Genomic DNA, 17,243 nt, shown 5'->3' on the forward strand with positions numbered 1-17,243 from the left:
AGAGAGAGAGAGAGAGAGAATCCCAAGGAGGCCTTGTGTTGTCACCGCAGAGCTCCATAAAGGGCTCCATCTCACAGACTGTGAGATCACGACCTAGGCTGAAATAAAGAGACAGATGCTTAACCATCTGATCCACTCAGGTGGGCCTGATTTGGCTGGTTTAGAACAGACTAACTACATAAAAAATTTCTTTCTACCTACAAAAATCTGAGTTATTAGTCAATGGGAGTGGATGGCACTGTAAAATGATACCCTGATTCCTTCATTCTCATCTAGGGACACGGGTCCCTTCTCTTGTGGCTCTGTTATCCTAGGGTCTGGTTCTGGTATGCGTGGTTGAGGCTGGCTCATCCCCGTTCAAGTATATGCCCCAGCCCAAGGACAAGACACAACAAAAGTGTGAAAGGAGGGTGGGCAAGCAGCTTTCTGTGGGAGGATGTGATCCTTCTGCTCCTGGCTCATTAGAACTTAGTCACATGGCCAAATCTAGCTGTAAGAGATGCGGGGAGGTTAATTTTTTATTTTTATTTTCATTTTAGAGAGAGTGTGACAGAGGGAGAGAGAATCCCAAGCAGGCTCCACACTTAGTAGAGCCCTATGCAGGGGTTGATCCCATGACCCTGGGATCATGACCTGAGCCCAAATCAAGAGTTGGATGCTCAACCGACTGAACCACCCAGGCACCCCACAAAACTCATTTTTTTTAAAGTTTATTTATTTATTTTGAGAGAGTGAGCATGTGAACACTAGTGGGAGAGGGGCAGAGAGAGAGAGAGAGAGAGAGAGAGAGAGAGAGAGAATCCCAAGCAGGTTTTGTGCTATCAGCACAGAGCTACACTCAGGGCTTGAACTCATGAATCATGAGATCATGACCTGAGCAGAAATCAAGAGTCAGACGCTTAGCTGATTGAGCCACCCAGGTCCCACAAAACACCTTTAAAAATTAATTTGAGGGGCAACTGGCTGGCTCAGTCAGTAGAGCATGTGATTCTTGGTCTTGGGGTCATCAGTTCAAGCCCCACACTGGGAATGGAGTTTATTTAAAAAATAATAATTTGAGATAATTTACCAAAAGATGTATAAAGGGCTACAAAGTAGCTATCAAAACAAGTAACAAAATAAGGGAGAAAGGGAAGAACAAAGGGGAAAAAAGTGTATGAGTAAGGTTAGTGGTCAAAATAGATGCCATGCATACTTCAATAAAAGAAGGGGTGGGATACCTTTTTTTGTTTTTGTTTTGGCTTGAAGCCAAGGTAATTTATCCAAACTGCTGATTTGCTTTTTTAAATATTTCACCCATTATGTATTTTGTTTAGATTTTGCCCTGTCTTCTTAGAGATTTGATGGTCTTGTAAGTTGTATGCTACAATAACTAACCCAGAAAATTCAAATTTAATAATTGAGAGCATTTTGAACATTGAAAAAAGTTATTTGGTTAGCAAGTCAGATGCAAAATACAAAAGAGAGCAAGAAATGTGTTTAAGTTATTCACCTTTCACATTGTGCCTACCCGTTCACTGATAGCTTATAGGAAAGCATATTTAGTAAATTCCAAATGACTGACTATTCAAAATACCAGACATGCACATGATCTCCTTATTGTGGGAATTTGCCAGCCAAAAGCAGTTGTGTCTCAAAATATACTAACAAATTTTAACTATAATCTATATATGTATACACAACTATAAAACTGAAAGAAAAAAAAAAAGAAAGAAAAATGGGGTGCCTGGGTGGCTCAGTTGGTTAAGTATCCAACTCTTGATTTTGGCTCAGGCCATGATCTCATGGTTTGTGAGATCAAGTCCCAAGAGCCTGCTTGGGATTCTTTCTCTTCCTCTCTCTTTGCCACTCCCCTGCACGGGTTCTCTCTCTCTCTCTCAAAATAAGTAAACTTAAGAAAAAGACTATGAAAAAACTATAATCATTATTTGGTTGTGTTTTGGTTGGATTGCAATCTATAGGTTGGAAAAGCTTTCATCAGATTTCTAGTTCTTTCCAGCTTTGATCCTATCTTTCCTTCATTTGGTAAGATGTTCTATCATTTCATGTATACTTTAAAAAAAATTTTTTTTAATGTTTATTCATTTTTGAGAGAGACAGAGTGTGATTGGGGGAGGGGCACAGAGAGAGGGAGACACAGAATTCAAGAAAGGCTCCAGGCTCCAGAGCTGTCAGCACAGAGCCCGACGGGGGACACAAACCCACAAACCCACGAGATCATGAGCTAAGCCGAAGTTGGACACTTAACCGACTAAGCCACCCAGGCACCCTCATGTATACTATCTTTAGACTCCAAGTCAATCAGAGAATGAAGTCATTATGTTGCTATTGATCTTGCTCACTATGGCAGTACCTACATGCAGAATGAGGAGGCTGTAAAGGTGCAAAATGTGTGACAGCTGCATGTTTTAGAGACATCATTTGTCGTTTTCAGAAGTATCTCACGTGTGGTGTAGCAGGAATCTCAGTTTAAATCTAAGCTGGGTCTGTTGCTGGGTTCCAGCATGTCTGGGCATGTCTGGCAAACTGGTGAGGCAGGCCTGAAAGAAACCTGCTGACATGGGGGCTGAGACTGCTTCCTAGAACAGAACTCATTTTAGTGGAAGAGAATGAGACAGAGAAGCTCTATAAGAAAGACTTAGTCATTGGATGGGGAATAATAAATGCAGCTTGGGGTGGCTGTTACTCAAATCTGTCGCCAATCCAAGGCCCATGAAAGCATGTCTGGGTGCCTAAGAGAAACAGAGCTCTGAGTAAAAACATAAAGAGCTATTTCACTGAAAACCTTCTCTGATATTGGGCACAAGCAGTCTGCCTCGGGGTTCCCCTAAAACGGGTCCACACAATCATCTCCATTTCTGCAGGCTACACTGTGGCTTTGCCTGTTTTGCCTGTGTCACAGGTCCCAGAATGGAGCCTGCAATGCCTAGAAGAGGCCCCTGGGAGAAGAATGTGTGAGTATATGAAAGACCTCGCACCCCAGAGGCTCCTGGAAAGCCAGAGGGGTCCTTACTTTGTTAGTAGGCTTGGTAGGCAGAAAAGCAGAGGAATTCAAATTACTGCTAATCCAACCCCATTAGTACTGTGGTCGATGGGTTTGAATACTATTCCTAATCAAATAGTTCTTATGCAATGGTGTATTATCTGGTAACTTCTAATATGCATAGAATCACATATTCTCCTAGCGGGAAGAAGGGAACTATAGAAGCAGTGATTTTCAATCTGCAAAGGACCAGTATTTTTTTTTTTCTTAAATTTAGTGGACTGATACTTTTGCAAAATATAGTAAAAGTGAATTACTAGAATAATAGAATAAACTGATGACATCAAAATATAAGCCCCATCTTTTTTTTATAGATTCAGTAGGCATAAAATTACTCTGTCAAGTGGTTATAGAAGTCCAGAAGCTAATTTCAGTACTATCTAGCTACAGACAGTAACAAATAGTTTATGGAGGTGCAAGGTCGGTAGACAGTGCTTATGGTGGTCCTATCCACCCACCTCTCACCTGATGCCACCGGCGGAAATCCATCATCCACAAGTCTGGCCTCTAGCACACACTTCAGTGAGTGGGATAATGACACTTTAACATTGTGGTTATGTAGGAGAGTGGCCCTGTTCTAAGGAGATACATGCAGAGTAATGATCTGCAACTAAACCCAGATGGAGAGAGAAAAGGACGAGGGGGTAGAGGTAGGGGTTAGAACGAGCGGAAGGGGGAGGGGTAAAGTGGAGGGGTAAGAGAGAGAAGAAGGGCACCCTGGGTGGCTCAGTTGGTAAGTGTTCAACTCTGATTTTGGCTGAGGTCATGATCTCCTGGTTTGTGAGTTTGAGTCCCCTATTGGGCTCTGCACTGACAGTACGGAGCCTGCTTGGGATGCTCTGCCTCCCTCTCTCTCAGCCTGTCCCTTGCTCTCTCTCCAAATTAAATAAATGAATTTTAAAAGAGAGAGAGAGAGGAGGAGGGACTGAGAGACAGAGGAACACAGGCTGTGCTAAAGTGGCAAAATGTTAATAATTGATGAATCTATACAAATGTATAGTGGTTTATTATTTAATTCTTTGAAATTTTCAGAAAATTTGTAATTAAAAAAAAAAAAAGTCTCTGGGGATGGGTGGGACCTGAACTTTAGCCAGTTCCAAGATAGCTCATTGTATTCTCCAAGTCCAACAAATACTGCAGCTAATGCATTCACTTGTCGCTTTGATACCTGCCATTTCCACATGTTGAATCCCCATTTACTTTCACTCTCTTCACACTTTTCTTCTTATCCCCTATGCATTAGCCACCGTCACAAATAACTTCAATCATATCAGCACATCTTTAAAAAACAAATCTCAGTGTATGTTGTCTTCCAAAGTCAATTTGTTCAAGATTCTATGCAATCTAATCTTTTTGTTTTTTTTTTTTTAATTTTTTTTTTTTCAACGTTTATTTATTTTTCGGACAGAGAGAGAAGAGCATGAACGGGGGAGGGGCAGAGAGAGAGGGAGACACAGAATCGGAAACAGGCTCAGGCTCTGAGCCACAGCCCAGGAGCCCGACGCGGGGCTCGACTCACGGACGCGAGATCGTGACCTGGCTGAAGTCGGACGCTTAACCGACTGCGCCACCCAGGCGCCCCTGCAATCTAATCTTAAAGTCTTTTTAGTTTTCTAGATTGCTTTCTCATGGTTGATTAACACTGTCCAGGATAAATTTTTATGTGTTTCCATGTTTTTATTTCTCAGTCCTAGAATTCCCCCTCACATAGAATTCTATTCGTCACTCTTCAAGATTCAGCTCAAATTAATTAAGCTTACATGTAGTTATATATGTTACTATACAAATTTGTTCAAATCCTACATCCTTTATGAAGTTTTCCTTGATTAGCTCAGCTAAATGTTAACCCTAATTTCCAGGGTTTAGTACAGTGCCTGGCACATACACTTAGTATACACTTTTCAGTTAAACTCTCTGATAGTACTTAATTTACAATACAGGATAGGACATTCCTTGTCTTTTTCAAAGAGTGGCTTTGAGGCTGAAATGTTTGAGGTTAGGATTTTGCATTGTATGTGTGTCTAAAGGTATTTGTAAACCATAATGCCCCATACTATTATTTAAAAATTTTTTGCTTTCCCTTGAGGCAACATATGGAACATATAATAGCTATCCAAAGGCCTAAGGCAGCAGATACAAAACTGGAGTACTCATGGTCTATGAAGACTTTTCAAGATGTGTATGAGTAGGAGACTACTGTTTTAACATAATCAGTTTTCAGATCCTCACTTCTCTCAGGTGGCTGTCTCTAAAAGTGATCTGCCTGAAAGTATGCCTCTGGGGTCAGAGTGGAAAGTTCTTTCCAGCCTTCCTTATCCCAACCGCCCCTTCCCTACTTTAAAAAAAGAAAGGCATAATTCTCCCCCATCCCAAATTTTACCTAGGTGCAATACCCTGGGGCGGGGTGGGGATGGGGGAGCAAAAAATCCCTAGGACATCAGAAAAGGAACAATTGACTGGTAAATGAGAATGGGTAACACATCCTTTACGAGTCTCCTGGTTTCAGGTTACTTGCATTTCAACAAAGTTTATAAACTAATAAGAGCTGTCAGCTGACCATTTTGTTAGGGGTACCTGGGTGGCTCAGTCGGTTAGTCTCTGATTGGCTTAGGTCATGACCTCTAGGCTCAGGAGTTCAAACCCCACATCAGTTACTCGGCTTGTCAGTGCAGAGCCTGTTTCAGATCCTCTGTCCCCCTCTCTCTGTCCCTCCCCTGCCTGTGCTCTCTCAGAAATAAATAAAACATTTAATAAAAAATGAAAGTCTTTTTGTTAGATCTTTATGTGATTTTTTTTTTTTTTTTTTTTTGGTATATAACTTGGAAGGTTCAAAGATTCGAGTAGGCATTACTAAAACTCCATTCATTTTCATCCATTCATTTTTGGAAACAAGTTTTCTTCAATGCATGCATCCATGGAATTGAAAACTTGGAATAGAATTGATGCTGAACTTGTTCTCATTCTAGTAATTACTCATCCACCAATAAAATAGACTAGTTGGAACTAGGAGTTCCATCTCTGTAAGAGCATTCCAACAAAATTTAACTTTTGTGTTTAATACTTACATTACATGTAAGTATTTAATCAATTGAAATAATAAGATTTAGGATTTTTATGATAACAGGAAATTAAAAAACCCTTAAATTTCAATTTATTTCATTTTATTACAATGGAAATATAAGATGATAATACAACAGTTCAAATAGGACATTCATTATTAGTATAAAATTCTGGAGGGAATGCCGAATATAAAAGAGTTCCAGAAGATAAAGGAAGGATGGAAATTAACCAAGTATAAAAGAAATTGTATTTTTATGGGGCGCCTGGGTGGCGCAGTCGGTTAAGCGTCCGACTTCAGCCAGTCACGATCTCGCGGTCCGTGAGTTCGAGCCCCGCGTCGGGCTCTGTGCTGACGGCTCAGAGCCTGGAGCCTGTTTCTGATTCTGTGTCTCCCTCTCTCTCTGCCCCTCCCCCGTTCATGCTCTGTCTCTCTCTGTCCCAAAAATAAATAAACGTTGAAAAAAAAATTAAAAAAAAAAAAAGAAATTGTATTTTAAAAAGTGGATATTGGTGGATATTAAATCCCTGCAGTATTTAGAGTTCATTGGCTACATTTAAAAGTGTGACAGTTATAAATATTTATAACAAGCTGAAGAAAAATGTATATTTATTTTTAACTATTTAAGGATGTACAAAATTGTTTTACAGGACTCCTGAGCTAACAAGTTTGAAGATCTTGAACATAAGACACATTAGCTCTGATACTGATTTAACCATTTCTTGGGGTATTCAAACGAAGGTTGGACCAAAACCTGTGGCTGCCCGTATGGATTTAGTACCTTGCATTGTATTACTTATTTTTATCCATTTTAAAGATCTCTCCTCGTACATTACAAGCTCTCAGAAGCCCAGGGCTCATTGCCTGGCTCATTGCCGGTACCCAGGGGCACTCCCCAAACATCCCCGGAATGAATGACTTTATCGTGAGAACTCAGACGGCTGTTAAAATCCCCGGCTAGCACTCAAGCTTTCGTTCTGCGTGTCCTGGCGGCTGCGAGGAAGGGAAGGCGTGGGAAGGCCCCAAAGAAACTCTGAGGACTCGGCGGATCGGGCGGGTGCCGGGCGGGTACACGGGTGGGGGCGCGGGCGCGGAATCCGCGGCCCGGGGGAGGCGCTACCTCGTGCCGCCGCGCAGGCGCGCAACCGTCTCCGCGTGAATGCGCGCAGTCGCGCGCCTGTCCCCGCGCGGGCTCCGTAGCGCGTGTGTAGGCTGACGCAGCTCGCGGGCCCTCCTCCTGCTCTGCAGCGGCGTCGGCGGAGTTTTGGGCGTTTGGGAGGGGGCGAGGGAGCTAGAGTCGGGAGAGGGAGGCGGCGGCGGCGGGAGGAGGAGGAGGAGGAGGAGGCGGCGCCGCCATGGCCGCCGCTATCACCGACATGGCCGACCTGGAGGAGCTCTCTCGCCTGAGCCCTCTGCCCCCCGGCAGCCCTGGCCCGGCGGCGCGGGGCCGGGCTGAGCCCCCCGAGGAGGAGGAGGAAGAAGAGGAGGAGGAAGAGGAGGCCGAGGCCGAGGCGGTGGCTGTGCTGCTGTTGAACGGCGGCGGCGGCGGTGGGGGCGGCGGCGGTGGCGGCGGAGTGGGGGGCGGCGAGGCGGAGACGATGTCGGAGCCGAGCCCCGAGAGCGCCAGCCAGGCCGGGGAGGACGAGGACGAAGAAGAGGACGAGGAGGAGGAGGACGAGAGCAGCAGCAGCGGCGGGGGCGAGGAGGAGAGTAGCGCCGAGAGCCTGGTGGGCAGCAGCGGCGGGAGCAGCAGCGACGAGACGCGCTCGCTCAGCCCCGGCGCCGCCAGCAGCAGCAGCGGGGATGGGGACGGCAAGGAGGGCCTGGAGGAACCCAAGGGACCGCGGGGCAGCCAGGGCGGCGGCGGGGGCGGCAGCAGTAGCAGCAGCGTCGTCTCTAGTGGCGGCGATGAGGGCTACGGGACCGGGGGTGGCGGAAGCAGCGCGACCTCCGGGGGCCGGCGAGGCAGCTTGGAGATGTCGTCGGATGGGGAACCCCTGAGCCGCATGGACTCGGAGGACAGGTCAGTGCATTGAAGCGTTTTCCCTCCCCTTCCTCCTTTTGCACTCATGGGCCCCTCAGAGGGGGCCGAGGGGACTTTTTGCTGAGATCTCCCCGCTCCCCAAATGTTCAGCCCTTCCCCCAGGTTCTCAACTCGCAAATCTCTCCTGGTCGCCGCGCCCCTCTCGCTGCGGATAGCCGCTTCCAACTCTCAAACCATTTCCCCCCAACTCTCCTTTCCCCGCCCTCTTTCCCCTCGGCTCTACACTCTTTACGAACCTAAGGACAGCTCTAACTCAGAAACAATCCTCAAAGTAGGCCCAGATCCTCTGGCAGGGCTTAAGAGGGCCTTGATGTACACACCTCAGTACACAAGGTTAGCTTCATCCAACCGTGTTCGTGAACACTTGTCAGAACTATAATTGACAAGTGTTTTCCAACATGGCTGGTCTCGCCTGGATTTAACAGAACTTCCTTGTTCGGGGAGGAGACCCCAACTATCACTTTTCGCTACTTAATAGGGAAAAGACTAGTCTTTTATATTTAATCAGTGCTTCTAAAATTCCTCATGTGTGGTCATTAATATGATCTCCAAACTGATTTTAGTAGCTTCTATTTGTGATCAAATCTGGGAGAAAGTTTAAAACAAGTATAAATTATTGTAGAAAAGAATAATGAGTTGATATCCTTTAAAGTAATTTTACGGAATCAAAGAGTTGGAATCATAATAAAATACAGTCTGGAAGGAAACACTCTATTAGTGTGTGGTTTATAATCTTTATATAGTAGTGCTTTAACATGGATGTCATGATTTTAGAGGATAATATTTAAAGTCATGTATTGGAGAGCTCGCTGAAGAAAGTAACATTTTTTTAAAGCTTGTGAGAAATAACGTGGATACCAACAAAAATAAGCTTCATTTTTTCAAGACATTAAAATTTATTAGTATGTTTCAATTGTTGTTATTACTTTTGATCACTTTGGAAACTAATTGGTTTTTAATGTACTTTTTTAAGCACAGAGAACCATGTCATGTATGTTCTGCTTCTAAAGTATACTAGCATGTATTTTGACCATCTAGTATTTTGATGAACAGTAGAATTTTTAACAATCCATATTGATTTGGCTTGAAAAGCTTTATTCTAAAGTTCTAGAAATTCTGATTGGTAACTGATAAAAAGACCATTTTGGTTCATATTTAATATTATAAGGAATACCAAGCTTTAAATATTATGAAAATACAGCTTTAGATACAGCTAGTGAGGAAAACATCTTGGATGGGCTAAAATAGACTACAAAAATTGTACTAAACTACATAGGCATGGCAGGAAGGAGAATGTCTTCAAGACCACTAAAAATTGATGAGAACCACACAATGAAGTATATGTTATTTATCATTTTATTATATCCTCCTTCATTGGTACCAGTAGACGTTTGAAAGTTGATATTAGTTTATACAGTTAGCATCTACCATAGTTCTTCCATTTATCTAGAGTGCGGACACACACACACACTTAGTACTGCACAATTTAAATATCTCCGCCTCATTCGCACAACTCTGGTGCAAGATAGGTATTATTTGACTTCCATTTAACAGATGAAGAAGCAAGTTGAGTGTCTTACTCAAAACAGTAAGTATAGAATGCAAGTGGTAGAGCTGGATCTGAATAAAGTACATTATCAAGTCCCTGCTATTTCCATTTCACAAGAGTAAAAATACTTCACCTTAAATAGCAAAGTGTATGTGTCAGGATTTTTTTTTCTTAATCTTGTTTTTTTTTTTTTTTTTTTTAAATATCTGTCTACTACATCCCTTTAGGGATGATGGTTGGTCAAGTAGTATTTCAGGAAGTGGAGTTTTGACTTCATACTTATAAGGTATACACTGGAATATCTAATTTTACATCATATTTCAGAGTAAGGAGTAAGAGATATTAGTGCCACAAGTCCAAATAAGGTTCAGACCTGATAATCAAACTACTTGGTTTTCTTCATGCTTGAACATAAGAGTGTACAAAATATTGTAATCATTTACTGTTTCAAGGTAATAAATTTATCAACTTGTATGAAAAAGCTTTACTGGTGAAGCTGGTTAATGTGGTCTTGATAATCTTAATTCTGAAATGACCCCTTGTTGCCTTTTAAGTTTTTTTTTTTTTTAAGAGTCCTTTTAAATTTGGGAAGGAATCATAGTTCTTATGAACTGCCCTGCAGATTACACTAATCTATGTGGATTTTATAAATTGATTTCATGGTAGGAGGTGTATATTTTTGTAACCGATGGAAAGATATTGTGGTTTTAAAGTGCTTTTAAAAAACTTGAGGCATTCCTATCAAAATGATTTTATCATTAGAATTTACTGTTTCTTTTAGAATGCCATTCAGTTTTCTCACTTTGAAATGAGATCATGCTTTTGAGTTTATCTAGCATACTTTAGAATTTGTTGAAATATCTTAAATATTTTTGACTGTAAGTGCTTCTTTTTAAGAAACATTTAGATATAAAGACTTAGATATGAAAGCTCATGATCCAAAGTGTCAGTCTACAAGTGTGTACTCTAAGTGTTGTGTGGTGAAAAGTGACTAATTTATAAAATGAATAAATGACACTTGGTACAAAAACATTGGTTATTTTCCCTGTGAGAAAGTTATTCAAAACCGGAGTAAATGTGTTATTAGTGTGTTTATTTTGATAAAGTTAGAAAAAGAAATGTAATTTCTTTTCTTTGGAGGAATATTGAGCTGTGCAAGACCATTAAAAACTAGTTTCTCTTTTACTTTGAACCTAAGCTTAAGTACTTTTTAAAAAATTACCACTTAAAAATTACAACCTTTTGGGTTACTTTAGAGGCTAATTAATGTTTAAATAGAATTTTAGAATTTAAAATGTCTCTGAAATTTTTTTAGTTGACAAATTTTAGCTATTGAGTCAGATTATACATTGAAAATATTCTTACCTTCTTATCTGTATAAGTGAACTGATAATAACTTTTTTGTGGTTGTCTTTTTGTATATATGTCTATATATATATATATTTTCAACTAGAATAGAAACCATGACTTATTTTGAAAAAGCCAAGACTACTTTTCAGCCACTTTTATTAGCCTTTCTGGGTAAGTCCAGATGTCAAGTAAAAGGGCATGTGTAAGGATGGGATGATAGGGAAGGGCATATAGTTTGAAACTTAATGATCAGGAAGGCCAGAGGCCCTTACCATTTTGTGGATCAAAATTTGGAATCCCAGCCTTACAGGTTGCAAACTTTGAGGTATAACTAACATTGCTCAGATGCTGGTGAGATAGACCTATATTGCCCAATTTCTCATTAGTATGATTTGGAAGATCTTATGACATAGAGGCTAACCAGTCATTCATTCTTTCATTTATTTAGTTCTGAGAGATAGCCTGAGTGTGCGGGGCGGGGGGGGGGGGCAAAAAGAGAGGGAGAGAGAATCTCAAGCAGGCTCCACAGTGTCAGCCCAGAGCCCAATGTGGGGCTCTTCTCTGTCTCTCATGACCAACCATGAGATCATGACTTGAGCAGAAATTAAGAGTCGGACACTTAACCGACTGAGCTACCCAGGTGCCCCTTGGACTCCTTTTTAAAAAAAAAAAAATGTTTATTTATTTTGAGAGAGGGCTTGTGCAAGTGAGTGGGGAGGGGCAGAGAAAGAGAGAATCCCAAGTAGGCTCCATGTTGCCGGTGCGGAGCCCCACAAGGGCCTCCATCTTAAGAACCATGAGATTGGGACCTGAGCTGAAGAGTCAGATGCTTAACCAACTGAACTACCCAGGTGTCTCCATGATGAACTTTCAGTATTTGCCGCTTCAACTCTGAAGCAGCTGTCTATAGGCTCTGAAATCATTCTTTAAGCTACCTTTTTATTTTGATTAGGGAAAGAAGCTTGTAGTAGCTCTCAGTTTTCATTGATAATCTGTAACTGTCAGTTAAGGAAGGTATGGCTCTGTGCCAAAAACAAACCATGAAAAAAACTAGACTTCAGGGTTGAATTTATGGAGAGATTCTAAGGGGCCATTTTACTTTTAAGAAACATAAAGACTACTATGTTTAGTCAATTAGAGAATCCTGTGTGTAAGTTGACTTACCAAACAGGTATTTACTATGTGCAGGACTCTTTACTGAGTATTGTGGAAAATGGGAGGAAAAAATACTTCCCACTTCATGTTGCATATTGCTGTGAGACTTAATTCCAACTGTAGGTTTTGCTCTAGTTCCTAGCACAAAACTTCATTGGCTCTAATGTAAACAAAGTCAAATTTCACACCTTGCCAATTGTATTAGTTGTTTATTGCCGTGTAATAAATTTGTCTCAACTTTAGCAACTTCAGGGAACAGAATTTCTTACCACGTGTGGTTTCTGAGAGGAGTGGATAGGCTTAACTGGGTGGTTCTGGCTCAGGGTTTCATGAGGTTGCAGTGAAACTGTTGGCCAGCATTGCAGTCATCTGAAGACTTGACTGGGGCTAGAAAAGTGTTTCCAAGATGGCTCACTTATTGTAGCACTTGGCAGGATGCTTCAGTTACTCACCAAGTCAATATCTGTTTGTGTGTGCTCCTGACATAGCAGCTATTTTCCCTCAGAGTAAGTGATCTGAGACAGCAGGAAGAAGCCACAAAGGCTTTTTATGACCTAAATATACCTGCTTATGTTTTATTCTTCCTGTCTTTTTATTCAGCAGAGAAGTTTTTCCTATTTTTCTTTTCATTCATACCCTATTACACAATAATTCTTTCCGATTTTTTCACTGAGGCCACCTTTTAAAACCCATCAAAATGCCACAACGAATCCTTTCCTGGTTTTCATTTCTTTTTCCTTTTAGTTCTCACATATGTATTTTTTGTCTTTTTTCTCTCCCAGCCTGTGGCTCTATTCTATAGGTGGAGAGGTGTAGAATATTTCAGTATTAAGAACATGTAATCTGAGTTAAAAGAAACAATTCAGATCTTTGTATTATGATTTTAAGTAATATCTTTGAGTCTTAGTTTCTTAACTGTGAAGAAAGTTTAGCTTTTACTGTGAAGATTTTAAGAGTCCTGTGAAATTTTCTGAAGAATCCATGCTATTTGAATGCTTGCTTTATCCTTTTTTGTTGTACAGTGGTATTTTTGAGAACAGGGACAGTTCAGTTCATTTAGATCTTTATTGTGTCTAAACACAGTATCTTGGATATAGTGGGTACTCAGTTATTATAATTAAATGGAAATGCCAACAATAGAATTTGTATAAATAAAGGAGACTATAAACTGAGGGCTAGGAATTAGTGCCTTTGGTTGGATCATTGTATTGTGGTATTGATAAATTTAAAAGGGTATTGGGTCAGTGTACTCCAGTAAGGCCATTGAGGTCATATGCAAAATTTTATGTGTCTCTGAGAAGATGTCAACAACTTCTATCAGCTTTTCAAAAGAGTTTGGTCTAGGTTAAGAACTACTGCTGGCTCAGTTGGTAGAACATATGACTCTTGATCTCAGGATTGTGAGTTCAAGGCCTATGTTGGGACTAGGGTTTACTTTACCAAGCCCCCCCCCCCCCCCAAAAAAAAAACCCTGCCAACTTAGAGGAGGTCCAGAGGTGCATGATAAATGTTTATTAAGTGATCGGACAATTCTGAAATTGTGAATTTTTATAAAACACGTTTTTATAAATAAGTATGAGTATGGAAAATCCAAAATGGATAGTCACCAGAGGGTTTTTCCAAATCATTGTTAAGGCATTTATTGTATAAAAATGCTTAACATTTTATTAAAGTTAAATGGAAATTTTGAAGTTAAGGAGAAAGTGTAAGGAGTAGTGGTTTAAGTCTGTGATTTGAGTCTGAATGTGTGGTTTGAATTCTGGCTCTCACTTAAACTGGTGACTAGGAGACCTCACGAGGAGGGGAGACAGACTGCACAAATGAACTAGAAATAGCTAGTAATGATCTTTTGTTGTTATGAAGCAGTATAAGATCTGAATGCCAAAAAGTGCCAGACCAGCTGTTAAATGTGTGGCAAGTATCTGTAAATGAGTGCTGCAGAAACTTGCAAAAGGAAATGCCAGGTCAAATATTTCATTACAAAATCTACATTTTCATCAGCTTTCTTTAACATGTATATCTATTCAGTGGTTGACCTAAAAGGCCTCAATACTTTTTAATGGTTTTTAATATGTAAGCGAAGCTGCTGACCTATTACTAAAAGTCTTTGGGGTATGTTTTCTAGTAATGGTAATGGATTTGCAGTGATCTAACCACATGTTGAGTTCATTTTTATGACTGATAGTTTGCTTTTGTGAAAATAGTGGTTATATTGGCCTTAGAACTAAATGGACAATTTTGGGCATGGATCAGAGGGATGGATGGATGTTTAAAAAAAAAAAAAATCACATTTTGAGCATTTACTCTGGTAGTTAGCATGGTGCTCTGTTTAGTGATAAGAGAGAAATGTGATAGCGCCTCCCCAGATACTTCGTTTTTATTTTAATTTAATTTAATTTTATTTTAAAGTAGGCTCCATGCCCAGTGTGGGGCTTGAACTCACTACCTTGAGATTAAGAGTCCCCTGCTGGGCAGACTGAGCCAGCCAGGCACCCCCAGACACTTAGTTTTTAATGAGAAGACTAAAAAGATGACTCTGTTGTTTTTCCTAGTTTTTCTGTAAATTGTTTGTGACACAGTACATTAAAATAAAAACTGGAGAGTTTTGTAGTCAGTGATTAAAGTTTTGGTAGGGAGAGGGCTGAGTTTTAGGGTTAGGTGAGTGATGAGAAATTTTTAGAAAGCCTAAATGAAACAGAAAAGAAAGAGCCCACCATGTTCACGAGGCTTTCTGCCTAGATCAGAGGATTCACATTGGAACTGAGAAATAAGAATGGCTAAAGTGAGATTTTGCATGCCAACACAGATGTGGGCATTTTGTCAGTATAGGTTTGTGAATCAGATTCTTTTTCCTCACCCCAACTTCTGTTTTTGTCAATCCTAGTCACATTCAGATCTTATCTCAAGCATTTTCTCAGGCAAACTATTCCTGATTCTATGTTAGTCACATTGCTAGCATTCCCAGGTTCTTCCTTGACCTTGTTAACAATTTTATTATTTACTGTTTATCTCTCCTGCTAGAATGTATGCTCCCTGAGAATAGGAATTGTGTCTCTTGATGATCTATTCACAGCACCTGGCACAGTGCCTGATGCTTATTTTAGGTTTTTTTTTAAGATTTTATTTATTTACTAAAAATTTTTCTTTTTATTTTAGAGAGAGAGAGAGAGAGCGAGTGAGCAGTGCGGGGGTGAGGGAGAGGAGCAGAGGGAGAGAGAGAGAATCCCAAGCAGGTTGTACCCTGAGCAGTTCCCATGATGCTGGGATCGTGACCTGAGCCAAAATCATGCCCCTGACTGAGCCACCCAGGTGCCCCAAGATTTTATTTTTAAGTAATCTCTACAGACCTAACATAGGGCTCGAATTTATGTAACCCTGAGATCAAGAGTCACATGCTCTACTGACTGAGGCAGCCAGGTGCCCCTTAGGTATTCTTGAATGTATTTTGGATGAATGATGAAACTGCTGTGTTAAAGGAAAATGTGGCAAAGGTTGGAAATTTTGGGAGCTGGGAGACCAATTAGGAAGTAGTAGGAATAGTACAGGTGTGAACTGAAGAGATTTGAGCTGGGGTAGAAGTTGGAGGAAAAGTCATGCTTGGGAAACAGAATCAAAGGAAAGAAAAGCTAATTTCCTGAGTGCCCTGTAAGAAAAATATTGTTATTATTTCTGAGTAAAAAGCTTTTTTCTTGAGGATTTCTTTGGAACAATAGCTTGCTTACTTTTCCATACATATCCAGCACTAAGATAACTAAAAGAAAAGTTGGGTAGTGAAAGAGCATGAACCTTAAGTTAGAAGGAATTATAACTTAACTTCTTAGAAGTTGTTTCCCTGCCTGCAAAATAGAATACCTTTGTGTTGTGATTAAATGAGATGGAATATGTAAAGGGCCTAGGGCTCTATTTAATTCAGAGAGTCATTTATCCTTCCCTTTCTCATGCCTAGAGATGTGAAAAGAAAACTCTGGTGAAAATAAGTGATTGAAATTGTAGTACTGGCTTTACTAGAGACTGCTTGTAATCATTTCATTTCTTTGAACTTCAGATTGATTCTTTTTCTTAAAAGTGGGGGTTTAAACAACATAAAATAATTTGGAGCTCAAATACGATAATTCAGATGTAGACTTGGCAAATATTCTCTTTTATCCTTTAGACAAACCCAGAATATTGCAAGCATGGCTTTGCTTTATCCAGGATCTCAAAGATACTTTAGATAGGTTCTTCTGGGTTCAAAAATCACCGTAATTTATGGTGTTGTATTGAAATATTCATTTGTGTTTGTCTTGTCTAGGCTGTAACATTTTTTAAGAGTTAAAATCTGGTTCTATTTATTTTTATACTTCCTTTACTTACCTTCAGCTGCACTCACTCACCTATTGCATTGCCTATCTTCAGAATTCAGGGATTGGTTGAATTTAATTGCATGTGAATGTACTTGATACACAATTTCTTCTTTCTTACTATCAGGACTATAAGAAATAAGGAGAACTGTTTTGTGCCTTATATCTTCCCCAAAATCTTTTCTTTTTAAGTTTTTTTTTTTTTTTTTTTTAATTTAAGTAATCTCTAAACCCATTATGGGGCTTGAACTCATGACCCCGAAATTGAGTCACGTGCTCTTCTGAGGCACCAAGGCATCCCTTCCCCCCATTCTTTTTAACAGCATATGTGGAAACAGTATTTGAGAAAAACCATGATGTTTGAATTATTTATTTTTTGATTTTTGAATTATTTAGAAAGTGGACCTCCCATATTTTGTTTCCCAACAACAAAAAATAAATGCATATACTATTTTAGGAGAAAACTGCGAGTGTCTATTTTGCTTATGAATCTGAGACTCTTGAGCTAATTGAAAAGATTTTATGAACTTCAGTTCACTGCATCCTCACAAACCGCTAATGAGGCGAGAAAGCACAGACATAACTTGCCCAGAGTTACACAGCTCCTTGAGAATGTAGGCAGTCCTGGCTCTGGATGTGGTCTTAGCTACTATATTGCCTAAGTGATTCTTATAACCAGCCTGGACTAGGAAAGTTTAATTAAA

General features: G+C 40.3%; 1 protein-coding gene across 1 annotated transcript in view; it reads left to right on the forward strand.

Moving 5' to 3' along the window:
* The first annotated feature begins 7,374 nt into the window (after positions 1-7,374).
* Positions 7,375-17,243, forward strand: part of AEBP2 (AE binding protein 2) — a 71,515-nt gene continuing 61,646 nt past the window's right edge. The window contains exon 1 of the mRNA XM_030321880.1: positions 7,375-8,124. Coding sequence (XP_030177740.1) covers positions 7,457-8,124 — 668 coding nt within the window. The 5' untranslated portion in view covers positions 7,375-7,456. The remainder of the gene's footprint in view (positions 8,125-17,243) is intronic.

This window comes from Lynx canadensis, chromosome B4 (assembly GCF_007474595.2).
Source record: "Lynx canadensis isolate LIC74 chromosome B4, mLynCan4.pri.v2, whole genome shotgun sequence".
Classification (NCBI taxonomy): Eukaryota; Metazoa; Chordata; class Mammalia; order Carnivora; family Felidae; genus Lynx; species Lynx canadensis.